Below are 20,478 nucleotides of genomic sequence, written 5' to 3' on the forward strand. Positions count from 1 at the left end.
TTAAATAAAAGCACCAACCACTCCAAAACTATATCCCCACCTGCTTTTAACATTTCTATCTTTATCCCATCAATCCCAGCTGCCTAACCACTTTTCATTCTACCCACTGCCTCACGAACTTCCCCACAATCGCAGCTAGCTCTTTCTCACTCCTACAAGATGTTATTCCTACTTGCACTATGCACAAAATCACAGCTTCTCTATCTTCATCAACATTTAACAATTCCTCAAAATATTCCCTCCATCTTCCCAATACCTCTTAACTCACCATTTAAACTCTTCTCTTGCATTTTTAACTGTCAAATCCATTCGTTTTATATATAGTAGTTTATACAGAAGAAAGAATTACTAGCCCCTTGCTCCCAGCATTTTAGTTATGACACGCATGGCTTACAGAGGAAGGATTAAGGAGATGTCAAGGTAGTTTTGAACCAAGTGAGAGAATAATTGTGGTAGGGGACTTGAATGCTAAAGTGGAATAAACAGTTGTAGAAGGAATAATAGGTAAGTTTTGGGTGTTAAGGGTAAATGATATTGGAGGCCTTTGATTAAACTAAAAATAGAAAGACGTTTCATAATAGGTAATATATATTTTAAGAAAAAAAAAAAAGAGGATAAATAAGTACAAATGAACCTTGAGTTTCGGCCTTAATTCATTCCAGAAGCTTGGGCTAAACTCAAAGCGGCCGAAAGCCAAAGCAATATTTCCCATAAGAAATAATGTAAATTCAATTAATCCGTTCCAGACCCACAAAAATATTCACAAAAAATACATTTTTTAAAGAATAACTATAGTTTTACATACACAAAACAATTATAAATTCATACAGTACTTAAATGAGTAATAAAATGGATAAATAAACATTTAAAATCGCATTTACCTACCTTTATTGAAGACTTTTGTTGGCATCTGGAAGATAGGGAGGAGGAAAGAGGGAGGATTTATTATTGCCTCCACCACTGCCTCCACCACTGCCTCCACCACTGCCTCCACCACTGCCTCCACCACTGCCTCCACCACTGCCTCCACCACTGCCTCAACCACTGCCTCAACCACTGCCTCAACCACTGCCTCAACCACTGCCTCAACCACTGCCTCTATCACTGCCTCAACCACTGCCTCCACCATGGAGGGTAATGTTCACTCAAGGATAAACAGCCACACTGACCTACGACGCCTTCTTGGGCAGGCGGACAGGTCTGGTACGCTGGCTGAAACACGGGGCACAGTGTGAAGCTCGGGACAAAATTTAGCTGAAAAAAGTGCTCAAAACTCAAAGCGGCTGAAGCTAGAGGTGGCCGAAACTCTGGGTTCCACTGTATAGGTGATATGATATTGGGTGTAATGACAGTAAGTTGTTTGACTGTATATTGGCTGATAAAAGGTTGATGGGTAGACTTCTGGATGTGTATGTTTATAGAGGGGCAACAGATATAACATTATTTAATTGTAGCTACAGTAAGAGAAAGAGGTAGATGGGGGTAAAAGGAGAATGGCATGAGCGAGTAAGAGACAGGTGAAATTTTTTTTTTTTTTTTATTAGCACACTGGCCGATTCCCACCAAGGCAGGGTGGCCCAAAAAAGAAAAACTTTCACCATCATTCACTCCATCACTGTCTTGCCAGAATGGTGCTTTACACTACAGTTTTTAAACTGCAACATAAACTAAAAGTGGAGGTAGTTAGGGGAAAATATAAGCAGCTATTGGGAGAAAGTTGGGCTAGTGAGAGTATAGGTAATGAGGAGGTTGAAATGGTATAGGGTAGATTTAAGAATGCAGTCAAGTTAGAGTATATACCAAAAGTTTATGGATATAGAAGGGTGGGTGCAGGAGATTTTTACAAAACAGAAGTGATATAAGGAATGTGGAATGTATTGAGAATAAAAGAGAGGTTAAAAGAGTGGTAAGGTAATGTAAAAGGTGAGCAGTGAGAAAGTGGGTGAGGTGCTGTCAACAAATTTAGCAAGGCAGTGATGGAGTGAATGATGGTGAAAGTGTTTCTTCTTTTTCGGGTCACCATGCCTCAGTGAAAGATGGCCATTTTGCTAAAAAAAATACTGCAATTCATTGTTACATTTTTGTTAATATTCCTCTTACTTTTATTAAAGCTGGAAGGGAAGATAGTTTTGGTAACCAGTATGGTAGTCAATTGATGTGGTGCACACTTATTAATGAATACATAAAAATGAATGCTATGCTTTCTGTTTTCATTATTCTCTTTTAGAAACTGAAATTTATCTTTCTTCTCTCAGGCCCTTACACGATTATTAAAAAAAGAAAAGACTTTTATGATGATGTTCTACGCACCGTGGTGTGGGTTCTGTAAACGCCTGAAGCCAGATTATTCATCAGCAGCTACTGAGCTCAAAGACACTCACACCCTCGTTGCCATGGACGTTAACAAACCAGAAAACTCTGCAGCCAGGATCAAATATAATATTACTGGCTTTCCAACACTTGTATACTTTGAGTAAGTCTAAAGATTTTACACACTTCATTTGATTTTTTTTTTTTTTTTTTTTTTTTTTTTCACTGCCATCTCCCACCAAAGTTGTGGAGAGATTACCTCCAACTGTAGGGATCATGATCTCCTTGCTGCTCCATTCTATTGAAGGTGATTTCTCCACATCCAACAAGGAGGAGCAAGGGGGTCATGACCCCTCCCTCTTTCCTTGTGTTGAAGGTACTTTCTCTACAAAGATAGGGTGACCTAAGAGAGGAAACACATTCACCATCCTTCATTCAATAAATGTCTTACCAAAAGTGTACAAACATGGTACCCACCCCTCCTTCAGAATCAAGGCATGTATTTTCCAACTCCCGAACTTAAGTTAGGCTAACCTATTCCTCGAATCTCTTCATAAATGTTATTTTGATCATGTTCAGCAACACTTCAAGCCATAAAAAACACTATCCACTTGCTTTGATTTAACACACTTACATATGCCTGCTACAGGCTCAACCCTTTTAGGATCAAGAGGCCCTCTCCTAAACTTGTTCTCAGGGTTGAAAATTTTTCAGAAAAAGAAAATTATATTTTCTTATGAAAAGATAGAGAATTTTTTCCCGATCATAATGACACCAAAAGTATGAAATTTGATGGAAAATTTACGGAATTATGCTCTTGCAAAGTTAGCGATGTTGACGCATCGGCGATTTCGCCCACTTTTAGCCCTATTTTCAGCCAATTTCAATGTACTAGTCAACAAAAGTCATATCTATTTCACTAGAGCTCCATTTTTTTCTATCAAATGATCACAAGAAACCACCCATTTACTGATCTCAAGTATCCAATAAAGTGGTCAGAAATTGGCAATTTTGCCAATTTCACACAAATTTCAGAAGATGCCAATTTCCAAATAGGGTCGAGAATAAGCAAGACAGACATTCCTGGCACTAAAATGACATTTTCTCTGTTCATTAGTCACGTCCCCAGGCCCCTCTTACATCTATTTTGCTTTCCACTTTGAATTTTTATTCTCACATAAAATAGAAGATTTACTGTTATGCAGACTACTGCATTAGTGTAGAAATGGTATAAATAATATCAGTGCACTTGTAAAAGAATATTAGACTCGCCAGTTGACATGTATTGGATGCTTGGCATGGTTTGTTTACTTTTGAAATTTGCTACTTTGAGCTCAATTTCAAGGTACTTTTCATTATGAAACCAATCAAAATCATCTCAATTTCTGTAATATGTCTTCCATTCTATAAAATGAGACCAGGAAAACTAGAATACAACCGTAAATAAAATACGAAAATACACTGCAAAATCGCTGTTTTAAACCAAAAACACGGTCGGAGCTTTTTTTTTTTTTTTCTTATTATGCACTGTGTGCTGCAGGATTTTTTTTTTATACTATGCACACTGACCATATAGACCCATTCTTTCATATGTAGGCCTACCAGCTTTCTCTCACTAGACTTGAAGGCGCTATAATTTAGGTGTTCTAGTACGTCAATAACCCTTGTGCGTAAGCCGTACTAGTACATCAGAAACCCTGAAAGGGTTAATTCCTGTTTTCCATTTATACATCTCAGTCAAATACCCCCGAATTCTACGCCTTTCTTGAGAGTGCAGATTCAGGGCCCTCAGTCTATCCTCATAGGGAAGATTTCTGATACATGGGATCAACTTTGTCATCCTCTTTTGTTTTTTCCAATGCATTTATATCCATTCTGTAATATGGTGACCAGAACTGTGCAGCATAATCTAAATGAGGCATAACCAAAGATATATAGAGTTGAAGAACAACCTGAGGACTTCTATTATTTATACTTCTTGATATGAAGCGAAGGATTCTGTTAGCTTTATTGCGAACACTTATGCACTGCTGTCTTGGTTTCAGATTACTGCTAACTAGAACTCCTAAATCCTTTTTTGCAGTCAGTAATATTAAAATCTACATTATTTAGTTTATATGTGGCATGGTTATTTTCCTGTACAACATTTAGAACTTTGCATTTGTCTATTAACCCTTAAACTGTCCAAACGTAGATCAATGTTGACGTGCATAGCGCTCCAACCTTGATTTTCTCCATTTGAAAGCATGTAAAATTGGACGTAGATCTACGTTCGGAGCACTATGCGTGTCAATGTAGATCTACGTTTGGACAGTTTAAGGGTTAAACTGCATCTGCCACTTTTCTAACCACTGCATCAGTCTATTCAAATCATCCTGGAGTGCTCTAATGTCCTCATTAGAATGAATTGGACGGCCTATTTTGGTACCATCAGCATATTTTCTTATATCACTATTTATTCCCTAATCTATATCGTTTATGTAAATTGTGAACAACAAAGGGCCCAACATTGACCCTGTGGAACACCGCTTGTGATGTGCCCCCATTCTGATTTCTCCCCATTTATGCAAACTCTCTTCTGCCTATTTGTCAACCATGCCTCTGCCCAGGAAAAATTTTTTCCTCCTATTCCATGTGCCTTAAGTTTCCTCAGTAGCCTCTGATGTGAAATTCTATCAAAAGCCTTACTGTAGTCCATATACACAATATCATATTCAGTACCATGATCTACCTCCTCAAATACCTTAGTGAAAAAAGTTAGTAAATTCATAAGACAGAAATGCCCCTTTGTAAAACCATGTTGAGATTCATTAGTCAATTTATGCCTATCAAGATGGCTACGAATTGTTTTGGCATTATTGATTACATAAATTTTCCCACTATGGAGGTAAGGCTTATTGGTCTATAGTTCGAATCTAAGGACCTGTCACTTCTGTATACCTAAAAGAAACCTTTTGGGTTAGTCTTCGAATCTCTTGCGACTTTAACCTCATAATCACTTTTTGCTATTCTTATTCCTTTTTTTATTTCTCTCTCTAATTGAATATATTGATTTCTTAACTGCGCTTTCCCTCCTTTGATATGCCTATATGTGCCTCTCTTGACCAGTGAGATGTTTTAATAAATTGTTTATCCATTTGGGATCATTTTTGTTAGATCTAATTTCCCTACTCGGAACAAAAGTTGTCTGGGCAGCTAGCACTATACTCGGAAATACGTCATATTGGCAACCAACACCACCTACCTGACCCATAGTCAGGTCATCCCAGTTTAGCCCACCCAGGTAATTTCTCAGTCCCATGAAGTCAACCAAGCAGAAGTCTGGGACAAAGACTTGATTGCAGTTATTTGGGTAATTCCATGATATGTTGAATCTAAGTGATTTGTGATCGCTTTCCCCAATCATCATTAACCTCAAGATCATTAACTAGTGATTCTTTGTTGGCAAGAACCAAGTCAAGCAGGTTGTTTCCTCTACTTGGTTTTGTCACACTGTTTCAAAAAGCAATCCTGAACCGTATCAAGAAAGTCACTAGACTGGAGATTTCCTGTCACATTGTTCCAATCAATTTGTCTGAAGTTAAAATCTCCCATTATCACAACTTTTTCACAGCTAGATGCCTTACGAATTTCGTCCCAAAGCAGCTTACCACACTCCCTATCAAGGTTTAGGGGCCTATAAGTCACACCCAAAATTAATTTTTCACGACCTTCGAGAAACAGATTCTGTGTCAGATGTTTCTAATCTTACATCTTGTCTAACACAACAGTTTAAATTATCTCTGACATACATCGCCACTCCACCACCCTTCCTGTTGACCCTGTCAGTGTGGAATAGTTTACAACCCTGTATGTTGCATTCAGAAGGCATTTCTCTATCCTTCAAGTTGAACCAGGTCTCTGTTATAGCAGTAATATCTATATTACCTGCACTTGCAAGTAATCTTAGCTCATCCATCTTATTTCTTAGACTCCTACTATTTGTATAGTAAACCTTAAGGGAGCTAGTCACTCGTTGCCCTCTACTATCTCTGTTTGTTGAACAATTGCTTTTTCTTTAATAGCAACTCTATTTTGAATTTTGCCTTTTAAGCATATCCCTGGGGTATTCTGGTAATATCTGCTGTTTTCAACCCTAGTGCTGCAGCCTGATTGTTTCCCACTGTTATGTTGTTGTCCTTATTACTTTGATAGTAAGGTTCTCGCTACATGTTCTAGTGTGGGGTAGCTTTTACATAAGGGCCTTATCAGTCTAGGGTAATACTTACATTCATGATTGATCATCCTCAGTGTCTCTGAAATCCTTTCACCAGCCCTCTCCACAGGTTATTTAAACTACTTCTACCACAAAATAGATACTTATATTCAGGTAGATCTTTCTTTCTTCTTTCAACACACCGGCCGTATCCCACCGAGGCGGGGTGGCCCAAAAGGAAAAACGAAAGCTTCTCCTTTTACATTTAGTAATATATACAGGAGAAGAGGTTACTAGCCCCTTGCTCCCGGCATTTTAGTTGCCTCCTACAACACGCATGGCTTACGGAGGAAGAATTCTGTTCCACTTCCCCATGGAGGTAAGGAAATAAACAACAAGAACAAGAACTAGTAAGAAAATATTAGAAAACCCAGAGGGCTGTGTATATATATGCTTGTACATGTATGTGTAGTGTGACCTAAGTGTAAGTAGAAGTAGCAAGACATACCTGAAATCTTGCATGTTTATGAGACAGAAAAATGGACACCAGCAATCCTACCATCATGTAAAACAATTACAGGCTTCCGTTTTACACTCACTTGGCAGGACGGTAGTACCTCCCTGGGCGGTTGCTGTCTACCAACCTACTACCTAGATTCAGGTAGATATATACAGAATGTACAATATACAAAACATAAGTCTGCACACTCCTTAGCTGCTCTCCTGGGAACAGCCCACATGGAGCATCTCAACAATTTGCCCTTCTCTCTTCTTGACTAATCTCTGGACTAACCAGTGTTTTGACACACTTTAGTCACCCTGAGTATGGTGGCTACAACTTAAGGTATAAAACTCACCCCTGGGGCACACATAATGCCCCCAAAAAATAAAAAGAAGGACCCAGGGGTCCTACCAGCTTGAAGCCAACAAAAAGAGTCAGGGAGAGGGAGGAGCCTAGCTAAGCTCCTCTCACACCCATCAAAACAACAAAAGACTGTTGCCAAGCACAATTCTCTAGTTATCACAATTCTACCACACCTTATTTTGCTTTTACAAAAAGAAATACAACTTTATAAACTACTTATTTAAATTGTGTGTTTGTGTGTCTATAGTATAACCTATTATATTGAGAAAAACAAGCTTTATTCAGCTGCCTTAAAGCCGTAAGAGTGATCTGCCCTTATGACATTTAGGGCTGATTCCCCATCAATTCAATATAATTAGGTATTCCAGAGTAACTGTTACTTATATACATCAATATGTGTTGGGTCCCATAATCCCATAACACCCACAAACACCCATACCTCTATAATCTATCAGTTTAAAGTCCTAGACAAGTCATAATAGCCCCCTCAATCGAATTGGCTGATGCAACCACTCCAGCTCCAGAGAGATGAACCCCATCCCTTGCATACATATGATGTATGCCATAGAATTTGTCCCAGTTATCAATGAATGAGATTGCAAGTTCTTTGCAGTACCTGTCTAGCCAGCATTTATACCAGTTGCCCTAGACATCCATTCATTGCCCACTCCCTTTCTAGGGAAAATGCTACATATGATTGGGATCCCTCCCTTAGACCTGACTACTTCTATGGCTGACCTGTACTTATCCAGCAGCTCATCTCCTGCCCTTCCCAGTGTCATTTCCACCAGCACTAAGACAGATAACAGGCTTGTTCCCATTATCTGACATAATATTATCCAACCTGCTGACAATGTCATCAACACCATCTCCTGGTAGGCACACCCTCTGTCTGACCTTTCTATCTCTGTTACAAAAAGCACGGTCCATATATCTCACCTGAGAATCTCCTACAATCAGAATATTCTTACCTTGATTAGCAAGGGAGTCAGTGGTACCTTTAATATCACTAGCCACTGAAGTACACTCGTCCTGGAGAAGAGAGAATCGATTTCCTACCTTCACATCACTGTTAACCTTCCTTATTTTCCTTCTTCCTGAATTTGAACCACTTGCCACCTAAAGTGGCTACCACTTTCCAGATCACTGCTGGAGGTGTTGGACTGCATGTCACCGCTAGTAGCCTTTATGTCCTTCCCACCTTCAGCCTCCTCGCAGTGAGTGACAGACTGCACCTCACTGCTGGTAGCCTCATTCCCCTCAACCACTCTGGTCACCTCACACTCGCTCCCAAACGTGTTGAGGCGAACCTTCAGCCTTCTGGTTTCCTCCTGGAGAAGTAGGACCTCCTTCAACACTCCAACCTCAGATTTTAAAACACTGCAGAAGCAAGCCATGGCTTTTTAACCCTCCACACTAATCCCCACAGTAGCTCACGACCCGTGACTACTGACCACTGAAATACCACTAGAAATAGTGGAACCTTGACTTACAAGTCTAATCCATTCCGTTACCTAGCTCATAACTCAATTTGCTCGTATGCCAATCAATTTTCCTCATTTAAATTAACTGAAATGCCATTGATCTGTTCCAGCTGAATTTCTGCTCTCGGGATGAAAGACAAAATAGTACTTCAATATGATGCTAATATCAACTCTACGGCTTATTTATCTATCACAGTTCATCTAATTTGACATAATAAACAACATAAATAGCATAGAAACATGACATATACTCTAGAATGAATAAAATGTGTCATCATGTGACTAGCGGTGGCGGCCATTCCCACTCCTGCTCTGACCATATCTTCCCATGCTCTTATTATGAGAGAAAACGGAGTGTGTGTGTGAGGCTAACTGTACTAGATCACTAGTTTAATAAGGAAAACACTGAAACAATATATTTATAAACAAGAAATATTGTATAAAAACATAAAATGTAATAGAGAATGTAAAGAAATAAATTGGTTATATAAAGTGAATATACACACTTACCTTGCAGCAGAGATGCTGGCGGACATTGAGGATGGGAAAAGATAGGCAGAGCGGCGTATGCTGTCAGTGGCCCTATAAACACCAACAATAACATTGGAGGAGTTCGTTTCATTTCGTCCTTTTTCTGTCGCTTAATCACTTAACTTACTTGCTACACTCGTAATGCTACACTTCATTACTGAACTGAACTGTTACAATTTGTTTTTTATTTTTTGTTCACTTTTGGCTGATTTACTTGCTACACTCTTAATGCACACCTCGCTTGTGTTAATCTATGATTTCCTGGTTTAACTCCACGGACATCATCATCTTTTTCTTCTCAGCACTGCCCTTTGCACTTACTTTCTTAGGACCCATGGTTAGAAAAAAGAAATTTGTCAAAATAACTGCACAAAACGCAAGCATAACACGAGAAATGCTTCCATTGCAACTTAAACATTGCACAGCTCATCTGATGTTGTGGCGTTAGCTGCACCAACTAATGGCAGTGTTAATACATATTATTATTATTATTTCTTTCTTTCTTTCTTTCAACACACCGGCCGCATCCCACCGAGGCGGGGTGGCCCAAAAAGAAAAACAAAAGTTTCTCTTTTTAAATTTAGTAATTTATACAGGAGAAGGGGTCACTAGCCCCTTGCTCCCGGCATTTTAGTCACTTCTTACAACACGTATGGCTTACGGAGGAAGAATTCTGTTCCACTTCCCCATGGAGATAAGAGGAAATAAACAAGAAGAAGAACTAGAAAGAAAATAGCAGAAAACCCAGAGGGGTGTGTGTATATATACGCTTGTACAAGTGAGTGTAAAACGAAAGCCTGTGATTGTTATACATGATGGTAGGATTGCTGATGTCTTTTGTCTGTCTCATAAATATGCAAGATTACAGGCATGTCTTGCTACTTCTACTTACACTTAGGTCACACTACACATACATGTACACATTTATTTATACACACTCATCTGAGTTTTCTTTGATTTTATCTTAATAGTTCTTGGTCTTATTAATTTTCCTTTTATATCCATGGGGAAGTGGAATAAGAATCTTTCCTCCGTAAGCCATGCGTGTTGTAAAAGTCAACTAAAATGCCGGGAACAATGGGCTAGTAACCCCTTTTCCTGTAAAGATTACTAAAAAGAATAAGAAGAAGAAAATTGTCAAAGTGGGAAGTCTGAATGTGCGTGGATGTTGTGCAGATGATAAGAAAGAGATGATTGTGGATGTTATGAATGAGAAGATGTTGGATGTCCTGGCTTTAAGTGAAACAAAGCTGAAGGGGGTGGGAGAGTTTCAGTGGAGAGGAATAAATGGGATTAGGTCAGGGGTTTCAAATAGAGTTAGAGCTAAAGAAGGAGAAGCAATAATGTTGAAGGATAAGCTATGGCAGGAAAAGAGGGACTATAAATGTATTAATTCAAGGATTATGTGGAGTAAAATAAAGATTGGATGTGAAAAGTGGGTTATAATAAGCGTGTATGCACCTGGAGAAGAGAGAAGTGTAGAGGAGAGAGAGAGATTTTGGGAAATGTTGAGTGAATGTGTGGGGAGTTTTGAATCAAGTGTGAGAGTAATGGTGGTTGGGGATTTCAATGCTAAAGTGGGTAAAAATGTTATGGAGGGAGTAATAGGTAAATTTGGGGTGCCAGGGGTAAATGTAAATGGGGAGCCTTTAATTGAGCTCTGTGTAGAAAGAAATTTGGTAATAAGTAATACATATTTTATGAAAAAGAGGATAAATAAATATACAAGGTATGATGTAGCACGTAATGAAAGTAGTTTATTAGATTATGTATTGGTGGATAAAAGGTTGATGGGTAGGCTCCAGGATGTACATGTTTATAGAGGGGCAACTGATATATCGGATCATTATTTAGTTGTAGCTACAGTTAGAGTAAGAGGTAGATGGGAAAAGAGGAAGGTGGCAACAACAAGTAAGAGGGAGGTGAAAGTGTATAAACTAAGGGAGGAGGAAGTTTGGGTGAGATATAAGTGACTATTGGCAGAAAGGTGGGCTAGTTGAAAGATGAGTAGTGGGGGGGTTGAAGAGGGTTGGAATAGTTTTAAAAATGCAGTATTAGAATGTGGGGCAGAAGTTTGTGGTTATAGGAGGGTGGGGGCAGGAGGAAAGAGGAGTGATTGGTGGAATGATGAAGTAAAGGGTGTGATAAAAGAGAAAAAGGTAGCTTATGAGAGGTTTTTACAAAGCAGAAGTGTTATAAGAAGAGCAGAGTATATGGAGAGTAAAAGAAAGGTAAAGAGAGTGGTGAGAGAGTGCAAAAGGAGAGCAGATGATAGAGTGGGAGAGGCACTGTCAAGAAATTTTAATGAAAATAAGAAAAAATTTTGGAGTGAGTTAAACAAGTTAAGAAAGCCTAGGGAAAATATGGATTTGTCAGTTAAAAACAGAGTAGGGGAGTTAGTAGATGGGGAGATGGAGGTATTAGGTAGATGGCGAGAATATTTTGAGGAACTTTTAAATGTTAAGGAAGAAACAGAGGCAGTAATTTCATGCACTGGTCAGGGAGGTATACCATCTTTTAGGAGTGAAGAAGAGCAGAATGTAAGTGTGGGGGAGGTACTTGAGGCATTACGTAAAATGAAAGGGGGTAAAGCAGCTGGAACTGATGGGATCATGACAGAAATGTTAAAAGCAGGGGGGGATATAATGTTGGAGTGTTTGGTACTTTTGTTTAATAAATGTATGAAAGAGGGGAAGGTACCTAGGGATTGGCGGAGAGCATGTATAGTCCCTTTATATAAAGGGAAAGGGGACAAAAGAGACTGTAAAAATTATAGAGGAATAAGCTTACTGAGTATACCAGGAAAAGTGTACGGTAGGGTTATAATTGAAAGAATTAGAGGTAAGACAGAATGTAGGATTGCGGATGAGCAAGGAGGTTTCAGAGTGGGTAGGGGATGTGTAGATCAGGTGTTTACATTGAAGCATATATGTGAACAGTATTTAGATAAAGATAGGGAAGTTTTTATTGCGTTTATGGATTTAGAAAAGGCATATGATAGAGTGGATAGAGGAGCAATGTGGCAGATGTTGCAAGTATATGGAATATGTGGTAAGTTATTAAATGCTGTAAAGAGTTTTTATGAGGATAGTGAGGCTCAGGTTAGGGTGTGTAGAAGAGAGGGAGACTACTTCCCGGTAAAAGTAGGTCTTAGACAGGGATGTGTAATGTCACCATGGTTGTTTAATATATTTATAGATGGGGTTGTAAAGGAAGTAAATGCTAGGGTGTTTGGGAGAGGGGTGGGATTAAATTATGGGGAATCAAATTCAAAATGGGAATTGACACAGTTACTTTTTGCTGATGATACTGTGCTTATGGGAGATTCTAAAGAAAAATTGCAAAGGTTAGTGGATGAGTTTGGGAATGTGTGTAAAGGTAGAAAGTTGAAAGTGAACATAGAAAAGAGTAAGGTGATGAGGGTGTCAAATGGTTTAGATAAAGAAAAATTGGATATCAAATTGGGGAGGAGGAGTATGGAAGAAGTGAATGTTTTCAGATACTTGGGAGTTGACGTGTCGGCGGATGGATTTATGAAGGATGAGGTTAATCATAGAATTGATGAGGGAAAAACGGTGAGTGGTGCGTTGAGGTATATGTGGAGTCAAAAAACGTTATCTATGGAGGCAAAGAAGGGAAGGTATGAAAGTATAGTAGTACCAACACTCTTATATGGGTGTGAAGCTTGGGTGGTAAATGCAGCAGCGAGGAGACGGTTGGAGGCAGTGGAGATGTCCTGTTTAAGGGCAATGTGTGGTGTAAATATTATGCAGAAAATTCGGAGTGTGGAAATTAGGAGAAGGTGTGGAGTTAATAAAAGCATTAGTCAGAGGGCAGAAGAGGGGTTGTTGAGGTGGGTTGGTCATTTAGAGAGAATGGATCAAAGTAGAATGACATGGAAAGCATATAAATCTATAGGGGAAGGAAGGCGGGGTAGGGGTCGTCCTCGAAAGGGTTGGAGAGAGGGGGTAAAGGAGGTTTTGTGGGCAAGGGGCTTGGACTTCCAGCAAGCGTGCGTGAGCGTGTTAGATAGGAGTGAATGGAGATGAATGGTACTTGGGACCTGACGATCTGTTGGAGTGTGAGCAGGGTAATATTTAGTGAAGGGATTCAGGGAAACCGGTTATTTTCGTATAGTCGGACTTGAGTCCTGGAAATGGGAAGTACAATGCCTGCACTTTAAAGGAGGGGTTTGGGATATTGGCAGTTTGGAGGGATATGTTGTGTATCTTTATATGTGTATGCTTCTAGACTGTTGTATTCTGAGCACCTCTGCAAAAACAGTGATAATGTGCGAGTGTGGTGAAAGTGTTGAATGATGATGAAAGTATTTTCTTTTTGGGGATTTTCTTTCTTTTTTGGGTCGCCCTGCCTCGGTGGGAGACGGCCGACTTGTTGAAAAAAAAAAAAAAAAACATGTATGTGTAGTGTGACCTAAGTGTAAGTAGAAGTAGCAAGACGTACCTGAAACCTTGCATGTTCATGAGACAGAAAAATGGACACCAGCAATCCTACCGTCATGTAAAACAATTACAGGCTTTCGTTTCACACTCACTTGGCGGGACGGTAGTACACACCTGGGTGGTTGCTGTCTACCAACCTACTACCTATACAGTGGACCCCCGGTTAACGATATTTTTTCACTCCAGAAGTATGTTCAGGTGCCAGTACTGACCGAATTTGTTCCCATAAGGAATATTGTGAAGTAGATTAGTCCAAATCAGACCCCCAAACATACACGTACAAACGCGCTTACATAAATACACTTACATAATTGGTCGCATTCGGAGGTAATCGTTATGCGGGGATCCACTGTATATTATTATTCTTTCATTCTTTCTTTCAACACACTGGCCGTATCCCACCGAGGCAGGGTGGCCCAAAAGGAAAAATGAAAGTTTCTCCTTCTACATTTAGTAATATATACAGGAGAAGAGGTTACTAGCCCCTTGCTCCCGGCATTTTATCGCCTCTGACAACACGCATGGCTTACGGAGGAAAAATTTTGTTCCACTTCCCCATGGAGATAAGAGGAAATAAACAAGAATAAGAACTAGAAAGAAAATAAAAGAAAACCCAGAGGGGTGTGTATATATATGCTTGTACATGTATGTGTAGTGTGACCTAAGTGTAAGTAGAAGTAGCAAGACATACCTGAAATCTTGCATGTTCATGAGACAGAAAAAAGGACACCAGCAATCCTACCATCATGTAAAATAATTACAGGTTTTCATTTTACACTCACGTGGCAGGACAGTAGTACCTCCCTGGGCGGTTGCTGTCTACCAACCTACTACCTAAGATATTATTATTATTATTATTATTAATTTAGGGAACTGGAGCACAGATCCAATTCCCTAGCTCAAGAGCCCCTCACCAGTGTCAAGGAACCTTGATGCTGGTGAGGGTTAGGGGCTCTTGATCCTCTGCAGCAAGATTCTGAGCTGCGATCTGTTGCTGTTCCTGCTGAAGCTCTTGCAGTTCCTCAGTGGTTAGCTCTTCATTGTGGTCCTCCACCAACTCTTCCACATCCTCCAAACTCACATCCAACCCCATGGAACTCCCCAGTGCCACAGTAGAGTTCATAACTGACATAGGCTCATCAGGGGCTGCCTCAAACCCTTCAAAATCCCTCCTGTGGACACAATCTGGCCACAAGTTTCTCCAAGCAGAGTTCAAAGTCCTGGTAGTCACTCCCTCCCAAGCCTTACCTATAAGGCTTATGCAATGGAGAATACTGAAGTGTTCTTTCCAAAAATCTCTTAGGGTCAAGTGAGTGTCTGAGGTCACATTAAAGCACCTTTCAAACATTGCTTTGGTGTAGAGTTTTTTAAAGTTTGAAATGATCTGCTGGTCTATGGGCTGGAGGAGAGGAGTGGTATTCAGGGGCAAGAACTTAACTGTGATGAACCCAAACTCCTTCAGAATTAGGTCATCCAAGTTTGGAGGATGAGCAGGTGCATTGTCCATTACTAGGAGGCACTTGAGATCCAATTTCTTTTCCAGGAGGTAATTCTTCATTCTAGGGCCAAACACTTCATTGAACCACTCGACGAAAATTTCCCTGGTGACCCATGCCTTATTATTAGATCTCCAAAACACACACAATTTACTCTTCATAACATTGTTTTTCTTGAACACACTGGGATTTTCAGAATGGTACACTAGTAACGGCTTCACTTTGAAATCCCCACTAGCATTAGCACAGAACATGAGCATCAGCCTGTCTTTCATAGGCTTGTGTCCTGGCAGTGCCTTTTCTTCCTGAGTAATGTAGGTCCTCTTTGGCATTTTCTTCCAAAAGAGGCCTGTTTCATCACAATTGAACACTTGTTCAGGTTTCAGTCCTTCAGCCTCTATGTACTCCTTGAATTCCTGCACATATTTTTCAGCCGCTTTTTGGTCTGAACTGGCAGCCTCACCATGCCTTATCACACTGTGTATGCCAGTACGCTTCTTAAATCTCTCAGACCAGCCTTTGCTGGCCTTAAATTCACTCGCATCACCACTAGTTGCAGGCAATTTCTTTACCAAATCGTCATGCAACTGCCTAGCATTTTCACAAATAATCGACGTCATAAGACTATCTCCTGCTAATTGTTTCTCGTTTATCCACACCAACAATAACTTCTTAAACTCTTCGAGTACTGGTGATCTCATTTTTGTCAGCATATTTACCTCTTTTGCAACAACAGCTTCCTTGATTTCCTTTTTCTTGGTTATGATGGAAAATATGGTTGTACGGGATTTGTTATACATCCTGGCCAGTTCGCCCACACGTACGCCACTTTCATATTGTTCAATGATGTTTTTCTTAAATTCAATCGTATTTCTCACCTTGTCTAACAAAGGCTTGGCACTAGGAGTTTTCTTTGGAGCCATGGTAGCTTATTTAGCACTTGCAAGCACTAAAATGAATGGAATATTATGAAATATTTTGTATGAATACGTGAGGGGACCATCGCTCACTGGTAAGCTATGGCACACTGGCTGGGAAGGGAGGCCGACGCGGCTCAGAGCTGTGAGTACGCGTCCAGGACGAAAGACGATTAGCGAGTTAATGGACCATTTGCGAGCCCATGTTTAGACGAAATAACGCGACTATTTCCAAAATGGACGACTTTCAGGCCGGACGATTATTGAGGGACCACTGTATTTGCTGTTTGGAGTGACATCTGAACTGTCATATATGAGCGCCTCTGCAAAGACAGAGATTATGTATGAGTGATAGTGAAAGTGTCTTTCTTTTTTGGGTCACTCTGCCTCGTTGGGAGGCGGCCAACGTGTTAAAAAAATAAGGAATCCTGTGAATTTGAAAGGATGACATATTAATCTAAACATTTTAAGCAAAAAATGTGTTTTGCAATTGCATCATATTTGGTATATCTTATATGATCTGAGAATATTTTGTTAATTGCAGAAATGGGGTCCCAAAGTACACATATGAAGGGGAAAATAATAAAGCAGGAATTGTAGCATTTATGAGAAATCCTGGGAAGGCACCAGAGAAGCCCAAAGAGGAGGTTTGGTCTGACACACCTAGTGACGTGGCTCATCTCACTGATACTACATTTCATGAATTCATAAAGGTGAGTGACCTTGGTTTAAATTAAGGGAGACTGATGATGTACAGAATAAGGCTTTTATTGTAGGTATATATTCCTTTAGGCAAGTCGTTTGTTAAAATTTAGAACATATTGGGTCATGTATCGATTTTTTTTAACCCTTTGTGGATTGGTCCCGTAGTTCTACGTCTTTGAAGCCAGGGTCCAAGCCCTGGTACTACGTCATGAGCTCAGCTCACTCAGATAAACTGTGAGCAGTAAATTTGGGCCTAGATATGAGAGAATGCAGTTACGTGGTAAGTGTGCACCATATGAAACAAATCCTGCATCACGCAATGCATAATGAGGGGAAAAAAACGCGACTGTGTCATTGGATTAAAACAGCAACTTTGCAGTGTATTTTTGTATGGTTTTTACAGTTGTGTTTGCAGTTTTTTGGCCTCATTTGATAGAATGGAAGATATATTACAGAAATAGAGATGATTTTGATTGGCTTCAGTACTGAAAATAGCTTGAAATTGAGCCCAAGGTAGCAAAAATGTTCAATTTTTGCCGGTGTTCAAGAGTAAATATATCACATCACATGTCCAGTACACGTCAGCTGGTGGATCTAATGTGCGTACATGAATGTGCTGATATTATTTATACAGTTATTACAATATTGCATAACAGTAAATCTATTTTTTGATATGAATAAAAATTCTTTGTGAATAAAAAATCAAAATTGAATTCATCCGTAAAGCCTGGAAACATAACTAATAAACAGAGGAAATGTTGTTTTAGTGCCAGGAGTGCCTGCATTGTTTATTCTGGACCCTATTTAAAATTGGAATATTTTGAACTTTGTTTGAAATTGGCCAAATTACCAATTTCTGTTCACTTTATTAGGTAGTTGAAATAGTTGATTGGGCAATATCTTGTATGCAGTAGATAAAATAGAATATATACTAGTGAAATAGCTAAGAATTTGGTCTAATGGAACAGTGTAATTGGCCAAAAATATTACTCAAAGTGGGCAGAATCGACGATGCATAAATATCGCTGACACAGCAGAATTCGTGAGCGTAATTTCGTCAGTTTTTTGTCAAATTTGCTGTAGGGAATTTTCAGATTGGGGACCCTCAAAAGGTAATCACCTATTTGAGTTTGTAAGGGAAAACTAGTTGTCTTCAGCTCATTGTCCCACCTTGTCACCCTTTCACTGTCTAGACCACCTGAAATTAATATTGCTTCCAATGTCCACTTTTTTTTTAATCTGAAATGGTAGAGAATGGTTTCCTGAAGGTAATGGCACCAAAAGTACAAAATTTGATGGAAAACTTACGAAATTACACAGGTGCAAAGTTAGCAGTCTTGGGCAATTTATGCATCAGCGATTTCACCTACTTTGATCCCAATTTTAAGCTAATTTCATTGCTCCATTTTTAGCTACTTCACTAGTAGGCCTTCCATTCTGTTAATTAAGCACCAGAAACTGCCCGTTTAACTGTAAAGTGCACAAAAGTCAGTAATTAAGTTAGTTTACACAAAATTAAAATAATACCAATTTAAAAATAGTGTGTAAAATAAACAATATAGACAGTCCTGTCTCCAAAACAACATTTCCTGTGTTCATTAATCACTTCCCCAGGACTCTTACTTGCCTTTCATTTTGAATTCATAATCACAAAAATATAAGATTTTCTCTACTTCCCTGATTAAATATAACCAGAAATGATTGGTCATAGTTATGGCATCCCACTAATTGAATGAAACTTCTTAAAAATCCATAAAACAGACCACAGGGTTTAGGGGGCTTTATCCGTCCTCAGGAAAATCGTCAGAAATCAAATATTACCATTTTTTTGAGCCCAATTTCAAGCTGCCTTCATTCTTGAAACAAATGAAAATCATCTCTTTTTCAGTAGTAAGCCCTCCATTCTGTCAAATGATACTAAGAAACAGCCAGTAACACCATAAAAAGCAACCAAGAAAACCTCACAAATTTGCTATTTTAACCCCTTCGGTGTTGGTCCCATAAAATTATGGCTTGTAAGCCAGTGTCAGTCCCGTAATGCAACGCCAAACTTCTAGGGGCTTCAAATCTTGCTGGGGAAAACTGGTTGGCCTACATATAAGAGAATGGGTCTGCATGGTTGTGTGCAATATAAAAAAATCCTGCAGCAAGCAGTGCATGAGAAAAAAAAAACTGCAACCCTGTTTTAGGTTTAAAACAGTGACTTTGCAGCATATTTTCATATGATATTTATGGTTGTATTCTTGTTTTCTTGGTCTCATTTGATAGTATGGAAGATATATTACAGAAATAGGTGATTTTGAATGGTTTACAGACTAAAAATAGCTTGAAATTGAGCTCAAAATGTTAGATTTTCGACGATGTTCAGGAGTAAACAAATCACATCATGCATCCAATACATGTCAGCTGGCAGGTCTAATATGCATTCACGAATGTGCTGATATTATATATAAAATTATTATAATTATGCAGTAGTCTGAATAACAGTAAATCTTCTATTTTTTGTGTGAATAAAAATTCAAAATGACAAGCAAGCGTAATATAAGAGGGCCTCAAGACGTGACAGATGAACAGAGAAAATTTTATTTTAGTGCCAAGAATATCTGCATTGTTTATTCTGTCCCCTATTTTGAAATTGGCCTTTCTTGAATTTTGTGTGAAATTGGCCAAATTATTAATTTTTGATAACTTTTTTGTGTAGTTGAAATAGGTAAATGAGCAGTTTCTTGTACTCAATAGAACAAGAGGAGTTCTAATGAAATAGCTATGAGTTTGGTCGAGTGGAACAAAGAAATTGGCACAAAATAGTGCTCAGAGTGGGCGAAAATGCTAAACAGCTAACTTTGCGGGAGTGTAATTCGATAGGTTTTCCATCAGATTACGAACTTTTTGTTTCATTACATTCAGAAAAGGTTTTTCTATCATGTTTTTTCTATCATGCAGCCACCTGGGCTACCATACCAGGCCATTAAACCCATACAATATTCTATGACATTTAATTAAGAATCCCAGAGCAATAAAATGCATGTGCAATTCACTCATTATTTACCTTAAAATATTTGTAGTCTTAATGTAGTGTCAGGGGTGAGTAAATGAGGTAAAACGAATAAATGAGAGAGAGAGTAAGAGAATGAGTACATGCGGGAGGACAGGCGCAGAGTTATGTAAACAAACCAGGCGAATGCAAGTTTTGTAAACAAACAAAGTGTACATGTCTGGTTTGTGTACAAGTTGTCTCTACATTGATACGGTAGAATAAATAAAAAAGAACACTCCCATTCTCGTGTAACACCATTTAGAAGAAATGACGCTCTGAGTAAAGGCAATGGAAATAAGTCACCCTGTCTGACTTTTTTGGGTTATCCTAGGTTCTCTACACATACATGTATGCTGTTATGTATGATAATTTATGTAACTGTATTTGTGTATACCTGAATAAACTAACTTACATACGAAAGGAATAATTTTCTACAGTTACCCCCAGTAACACATTTTCTCTTATGTTTCACTAG

At 39.0% G+C, this 20,478-nt stretch overlaps 1 protein-coding gene across 1 annotated transcript in view; it reads left to right on the top strand.

Moving 5' to 3' along the window:
- LOC128684104 (protein disulfide-isomerase A5) overlaps positions 1–20,478 on the top strand; it is a gene marked incomplete in the record, with an annotated part of 148,850 nt that overhangs the window by 66,656 nt on the left and 61,716 nt on the right. Inside the window, 2 exon segments of the mRNA XM_070090096.1 lie at positions 2,256–2,473; positions 16,806–16,974. Coding sequence (XP_069946197.1) covers positions 2,256–2,473; positions 16,806–16,974 — 387 coding nt within the window.

Source organism: Cherax quadricarinatus, chromosome 3 (genome assembly GCF_038502225.1).
Source record: "Cherax quadricarinatus isolate ZL_2023a chromosome 3, ASM3850222v1, whole genome shotgun sequence".
In the NCBI taxonomy this organism is placed as follows: domain Eukaryota; kingdom Metazoa; phylum Arthropoda; class Malacostraca; order Decapoda; family Parastacidae; genus Cherax; species Cherax quadricarinatus.